The sequence below is a fragment of the Podarcis erhardii genome (assembly GCF_964252035.2).
Source record: "Podarcis erhardii genome assembly, chromosome: 7".
NCBI classification, from domain to species: Eukaryota; Metazoa; Chordata; class Lepidosauria; order Squamata; family Lacertidae; genus Podarcis; species Podarcis erhardii.
The window spans coordinates 29,236,794-29,244,531 of NC_138511.1; the positions used below are offsets into that span (position 1 = coordinate 29,236,794).

Here is a 7,738-nt window from a genome sequence, read left to right on the forward strand (position 1 = left end):
AGGTTGTCTCTCCTAATGAGGAATATATCTGAGTGTAACCTGCCAGATACTTTCTCGTCCAGTTCATCGAACCATCTAATGTTTTCTTAGAAGACAGTGCGTAGGGAGGCAGGATCCCACAAGCCTTAACCTTCTGGCTATTTATTCATTATTTAATGTATTTATATCCCACTTCTCTCCCATACTGGAATTCAAAGCAGCGTGCAACATTTAAAAACATCATCATAAAATACAGTGTAATACAAATCTAAAAACAATAGTTAAATTGCATCAAAACACACTTAGAACCAGCAGCTGAAGTACAGTTTGCAGTGATCAGCACTGTCTTCTCCTTAGTTCTCCAAGTCCTGCCTGAACAGGAAGGTCTTGGCTGGCCAGCAGAAGGATAGCAAAGAGGGAGCCAGGCTGACCTCTCTTGGGAGGGAATCCCACAGTCTGGGAGCATCCGCAGAAAAGACTCTCTCTTGTGTCACCACCAGCAATGCTTCTGATGTTGATGGGACCAAGAGAAGGTGCTCACTGGAGGAGCTTAGCAAACAGGTGGGTTCATACAGGGAGGTCTTCCAGGTAGCCTGAGCGCAAGCAGTATAAGGCTTTATAGGTCATAACCAGTGCTTTGCATTGTGCCCAGAAATGGACTAGAAGCCAGTGAAGTTGTTTTTTTAAGAGGGGAGCAACATGCTCCCTGCAATGCCCCCATCAGTAGTTTGGACCAGCTGAAGCTTCCAAAGGTAGCCCCACGTAGAATGTGTTACAGTAGTCCAACTGGGATGTAACTAGAGCATGTGTCACTGTGGCCAGATCCAGCATCTGATTTGCCCCCTTCCCCCTTTTCTCCGCTGTTTCATTATAACAGCCGTCTCTAGTTTGCTTATTAGACATTAAGTCCTCTGGGTAGGAAGTGTGCCAGCCCTGTAGAGCACCTGATACTCCAAAACTGGAGACAGTAGCAGTTGCCCTGGCACACCTGACAGTGGGCTAGGTGAGAAAGCATGAGCTATTCAGCAACTGCTCAAAAGGCGAAGCTAAGAGCTAACTCAGCAGCAGCTCAAATGGGATGCTAAAGTGTGAAATCGACACATACACACACCAAGTTTTTTATAGCTCTGCAGCCTCAAGATATGAAGAAATCCAACTCAGTCGCAGTAGACCCACTGAAATTGATGGCCTTCGAATCATAGAACTGTAGAGTTGGAAGGGACCCCAAGGTTCATCTAGTGCAACCCCCTGCAATGCAGGAATCAAAGCTAAGGAATCCCTGACAGATGGCCGTCGAAACTCTGTTTAAATTGGGGAAGCTCTTTGATTTCATTGGGCATAGATGTTGGGCGCAACCCAATATATAGACCTCCCCCCATCTCCTGTGTAATTAACAGGAGGCAGGGGCTATTTGAAGCAGGAAGCATTAAGGGAGGAAAAGAGTGAATCACCCTCTCTTAGAGTGTCTCTTCCCCCAAAGCACATTCCTGTACCCACTAAACTGAAAAAAGGGAAAGAAACTCGGAGGAGATCCTAAACACAGAGATCTCTCACATCATGGCACTTCATTTGGCCCTGATATTGGTGTTGCGTCATCCCGTCCTGTGTTGTCTCGGACTCCAGTTTTCCTTTTCTCCCCACCTCCAGGCTTTTGAAATTGTGCTCCCCCCTGGTGGAGGGAAAGGCTCAAACAAGAGGATCACCTACGCCAACCCCTATCCATCCCGGAGGGTCTATTTCCTGCACACCAACCGGCCGGACCTTCTACAGTTCAAGGAGGATTCCTTTGAGGTAGCATCTTAAGAGGAAGAGGATGGTTTGACTTTGCTGAGGGTCCAGGAAGTTCTCAAGGCAGAAATGCTACCCCCGGGCACTGCAAAGTTGGCTCTCAACTGTCTCTGTAATCTGCATGTTTGGATAGAACCATAGAATTGTAGGGGTGGAAGGGATCCCAAGGGCCATCTAGTCCACCCCCCCAGTGCAGGAATCACAGCCAAAGAATCTCTGACAGATGGCCATCCAACCTCTGTTTAAAAACCTCCAACGAACGAGAGTTTTGAGGATATCGAGGGCAATCAGCTCCTGCATCCCAAAATAGTTCTGTAAGGGTTCTCTTCGCATGTGTATGCCTCATCTTTCAATTTTGATGAGGGTATGCAGTGTTTCGAATGCATGAAAAGGCCGCCATAGACCAAATCCCAGAGGCAAAGCTTCCGTATTGTCTCATGTAGCCTCGAGCACCATCTGAACTCCTTCCAGCCAAAATCCAGCACTAAAATAATAGTAAAAATCCCACACCACCCTTGAGACACAAAAGGTGCTTCACTTTGGCCTGGAATTGGGCCTTGCCCTTTTCAACAATTATACTGAGGGATCATCCACGGAATCACTGCTTACGAAGCAATTTATATGCAGGCATCTATTAGCCCTCAACTGACCCTCTGGCTCCCGTCCCTGTTGTTTGTCCTTGCAGATCGGCGGAGGGGAGACGTACACCATCGGCTTGCGATTTGCCCCGAGCCAGAGTGCTGGCGAAGAGGAAATCCTGATTTATATCAATGATCATGAAGACAAGAACGAAGAGACTTTCTGCGTGAAGGTCACCTACCAGTAGTGTTGTAAGGTGTATGCGTTTGTGTGCCCTTGCCTCGATTGTTTCCCACTCTCCTGCAATCCATCAAACTTCCCTAAAGGGACAGTACCACTCCCTTCACGATCCCCGTCTGCAAACAGCCTTTGCGCTCCTGAATTGTCGCCGACCACAAGTCTGCAGAGAGATTACCTCCCCCACTCCGCTACCTCAGAGCGGTGGGACACATGGCCTCCACTTGAGTGTACTTTGCTTGCATCCCATCGAGCCCCTGCTAAGCCTGCGTGATTGATTGCCCGAGTGGATTCCTGGGACGTCAGCACGACCTCCAACCACGCAGCTGAGTCGTGCCTGTTATACCCCCACCCCCTTTCCTCCTTGCTCCGGATCGAAAATTCATTTCTCTCGCCATGAAATGTCACTGGCTGGTAGAAGGCAGCTGAGGCTTTCAGACCTTTAACCTGGCAGTGCAAGCTTGTTTGCCAATTTGTTTGGTTTTGTAACATTATTTTTACACAGAGGTTGGGTTTGGGGCGTGTTTGGGTGCTTGTTTGTTTTTTAATTAAAGAAAGGATCATAATCAGAAGAACATATACGTGCCTTCTCATTCTTGTTAAATGAATTAAACTTAATTGTTTAAAGCCACCACAATATGGAGAAAGCGGACAGTTCTTTTGACATAATCAACACACACAAACATAAAAATAAAGCTCAACCCCCCAGGGTAAAAATGCAGCAACCCTCTATAATAAACTATAAAGGTGTTAAAAATGAAATTAAACCAGCAGCACATCCCTCCCACCCCACCAAGTGTTTGGGGGTGGTTGTTTTTAACCTGGCTGCCCAAACAATTTTTGCCACTTGGATGGTAATGGATATATCTTTGCCTGCAAGAAAAAGATATACATGGTCCAGGATACTGTTGCTGAAAGCTTGTCCTAAACAGACCACACAACTGGGGACCAGCGACCAGGGGGTGGGTGGGGCAGGGGAAAAGAGAAGAAAATGGATCATCGGCATACAAGGAGGTGGCAGCGATTTCAAAGGTAAATATGGGGTTGAGACTGGCGGGTACCATTTATTTTACAAAGCTCCCACCCATTGCCCACTATGTTATGCACTCTTCCTCTAAAAAGTGTGTCTCAAATGCTTCAAAGCAAATATGGATTAAGACAGGGTCTTCTAAACTTTGGGTACCTGGAGGTACAAGTTTGTTTCTGCCCCCCCCCCCCCCCCCGTTAAAAGAGGATGCATAGTTTGCTGTTAAATCCAACTGCTACATATCTATTTTGGCTACCCAAACAAATTTTGCGGGTGTGCTTCTTTCAGCTGTGAGATGGACTGGGTCATATTGTCCCCCCAATGTCCTGTTCTCCTGCTTAATCAGTTTGTCATTGATAGAGAGATGCTTTCTGGGTTATAGCTGAGCTTTTAGGATTCCCCTTCACTTGTAGTGAAGGTTGCTGTTTGCCAGTACTATATGCTCCATCCCTTGGAATGATGATGTTTCCTCCCGAGATAGATTATATTTGAAGGGGTGAGGGATATAGCTGCAGAAGACCTCACTTAAGCAGGCATAGAGGCATACATCCAACATGGTGGGCTAGTTTTGGGGAGGTACACTTTGCCCCTTGTTCGAGAATCAAAGATACACTAAAATAAACCATCAGATGGGGGCAGCAGCATTGATGTGGTAGTTGGCTGAACATCTGGGAGGGTTGTGGTAGAGCATCTGCTTTTCACCACAGAAAGCCCCAGCCTCAATTTCTGGCTTCTCCAGGCAGGACAAGGAAAGTCTCTTGGTCTGATAGTAATATTGAGTGAATGGATCAATGGCCTGACTAGATATATCACGGTTTCTTGTCTTCTATATTCCTGTGTTCATGTTTGCTTGGGAACAAGCAAGAGCACCTGTGGAAACCTTTGTGTTGTAACTGCTAGAGCAGGACCACCCAATGTGGTGCCTTCCAGATGTGGACTACAACTCCCATAAGCCTCAGCCAGCATAGCCCACAATGAGGGATGATGGGTGTTGTAGTCCACCTACATCTGGAGAGCACCATGTTAGCGATTCCTCTGCCAGAGAATCAACTGTATGCTGGAGAGACCCAGTTTCACCACTCTCAGCCACGAAGCCTTTCTGGGTGACCTTGGGCCAGGCTTTGTTTCTCAAACTTCTCTCAAGATGGAATGGGATGGGATGGCCTCATGTCTGCTACCCCTGAGATCCTTGGATGATAAGCCAAGTAAACTTACTATTTACCAAGTAAATAGGCTCCGATTTCAAAATGGTCATTTCCTGATAGCCATTTCAGCTAGCAAATGGGTGCATCCCATTAGAAGACGGGAAACGGTTTTTCCTCGGCTTCTGAGAGAGGGACCAGCGCTTCATTAATTGAATGAAAACTACAAGCCCTGAAATGCAATTCCAGGGCTGAACAAAAAAAGCCCAGAGGCCAGGAGCGTCTCAAAAGAATGGAGACACTAATTCTGCCCAAACGGCTGAGGGATGGAATTTCCATCTCGTGGCACAGGTAGCAAAGCAGCCAGCAGACTGGAAAATGAGGGAGCCTTCGTTAGTTAATAACCTCTTGTTTCGTTCAAGGAGGAGGTGGAGGGAAAAAGGGAAATAAAGCAAAAGGAGCCATTGAGGATTAAACTAGGAAAATGCTTTAGGGTTTGGTGTGTCTATCTCAGTGTGTTTTAGTATTAAATCTAACTGGTGGAAACGGCAAACAGCAGAATTAATTGGGGGCTTAAAATCCATCCATATGAAGGTCAGTGACATGGTGGCAAAACTCGGTATATTGGTCCTCCTTAAGAAATTTAATTCCACTCATCCCAACTGTTTGTGATAGCAGCAGTTGTAGCAGCGAGAGCAGGGAAGCAGTGGTGACTACCTCTCTGCTCCAAAGTGCTGCTGGTTTGCTGCTTCTATATTTAAGACATTTATAGACCTTTTAATCCTTAGCATGGTTAGGAGCTGGTGGCATTTGACACCAAGCCAGGATGGTAATTCCACGTCCCTCTTGGTCAGTTGTGCAGACACCAGATGACTTGCACGATTCAGAGCCCCCTTTAAGAATGAGCAAAAAGCACCATCTCCAAACTTTGAGGACACCTCCCACCCCACAATGGGCTCAGACAGATGGGAGGGGGAATAGCAAATAATTTCCAGCCACATTGCACTGACCTTTTAAAGATTTCAGGGTCTCTGTACAGCTTTATAGCTTGCTTCCCCCTCCTCCCCATGCAGAGAACATCCTTCCCTCAGCAAAATTGGATACAGTAGTTAAGGAAACTTCAATTACCTAATGTCCCCAGACACCCTAATTGCAATCCCCACTCCAGGCTTTAATGCAGTTTTCAAAAGCAAAAGGAGAGTTCTCTGAGGATCTCAATAAAAGCTCTTTTCTTTAAATTAAAAAGGGAAAGGGAACTGTCTCCAGTTCTGCGTCTTGGCATGAGTGTGACGACGACGATAGCAGCTACTCCCACCAACCTTCACTATGCTGACTTTCATTCTTTTTTTTGAAATGAGGAATTTGCTTCTTCCGTGGCTCGCAAGCTTACCCACATCCCTCCCTCCCTCAACTCTTAATTATCCCAACAAATTCTTCCAGCAAATGCGTCTCCAATTAGATACAAAATTATGCGATGGTTCCCCATAATTAGAGTTGCTTCTCTTGTGAGACAATCTGATTTTTACAGAAGTACAAATATAATCAGTTTATGGTGCTCCTCTGGGGTTCTGGTTAACGTAGTGGTGACTGAGGACACCAGTGCCCTTTGAGGCAAAGGATTGTGGGTAGGGCATCAAACAGCAGTGGAGAATCTCCCCAAGGGACCCTAGAGGGTTGGGAGATTCCATGGGGCTGTAGAAAGGCAGGGTAGTTTCTACTCTCCACTTGGGATGAACCATTTCTCTCTGCTTCTTGTTTTCCCCCAGCCTTCAGTTAATCCCGGTTCTGTGTTAGAATGCATTTTCTTTTTAGGTCCATGTGAAAATTTGTACGCATTTGGGGGTGGGGCAGGGCTTGTAGGCTCTGCAGACCAATTTCCTGCTCCATGCAGGCAGCCCAGAGGTAGATAATCCTGCAGCCCAGATGGTTGCCTGGCCTCTGCTTGAAGACCTCCAGGGTGAGTGAGTCTGACATCCCTCTAGGTCAATGGTTTCCAAACATTTTGGGGGCACTGCCCCCTTGGCTCCATAAGCTCACCCCCAGTGCTTACTCTACCCTATAAAAAACGTACAGTGGTACCTTGGGTTACATACATTTCAGGTTACAGACGCTTCAGGTTACAGACTCTGCTAACCCAGAAATAGTACCTCGGGTTAAGAACTTTGCTTCAGCATGAGAACAGAAATCGCGCAGCAGCGGTGCTGCAACTGCAAGAGGCCCCATTAGCTAAAGTGGTGCTTCAGGTTAAGAACAGTTTCAGGTTAAGAACAGACCTCTGGAACCAATTAAGTACTTAACCCAAGGTACCACTGTATGGCGTTTTGCACAGTCCACTGATAGTTTGATAGGCATCTCCCATTCCTGCTGCCCACTTGCCTCTTAGCACCCCTCTAGGTCATTATTTCCATTGTCAAACTGTTGTTGCCCCTGAGACATATCTCCCAATCCTTTAGTGAAATATTCAGTCCGACTGCCAAAGTCCATTAGAATGACCAATATGCCCACCTGTTTTATACCGAATCAGCCCAGTTGATGGAGCACAGAATAGTCTGTTGCTCTGAGTCTTCTCCAATTAGGACTTTCCCAGTCCTGCCACTTTGGTAAGCCTTTCTGAAACTGGAGAAGCCAGGTAGTGCATGTGGGATCGGCGGCAGGGAAGACATGCGCTCTCCTGCTCAGCCTTCTCTGTCTCCCTCTTAGTCACTTGCTAAGCACTTTTGTGGAAACTTTTCACCAGCGGCTCAATCAGTCAAATTGCAATGCATCTGTATGTCAATTAAACCTTGGCCAAGTTCCTTGTTAAGGCCATGTCATATAACACAATTTAATAACCAAAAGCCGCTACTTGGTATTGTTATGATAAGGAAAGAAAGGGCCATCAGTAACAGCTTGTTTTCCATTGCCTCCTACAGCTAACACACCAGAAACAAAATAGCTTTGAAAGCAAATGTGTGCACCATTAATTAAAAATCACGCTTTCCAATTT

General features: G+C 46.4%; 1 protein-coding gene across 2 annotated transcripts in view; it reads left to right on the forward strand.

Moving 5' to 3' along the window:
* The window catches only part of NPHP4 (nephrocystin 4), a 99,773-nt gene extending 96,553 nt beyond the window's left edge, over positions 1-3,220 (forward strand). For both annotated transcript variants that reach the window (XM_081870757.1, XM_081870758.1), the window contains exons 29-30: positions 1,627-1,770; positions 2,453-3,220. In XM_081870757.1, the coding sequence (XP_081726883.1) occupies positions 1,627-1,770; positions 2,453-2,593 (285 nt within the window). In that variant the 3' untranslated portion in view covers positions 2,594-3,220. The remainder of the gene's footprint in view (positions 1-1,626; positions 1,771-2,452) is intronic.
* Positions 3,221-7,738: the final 4,518 nt, after the last annotated feature.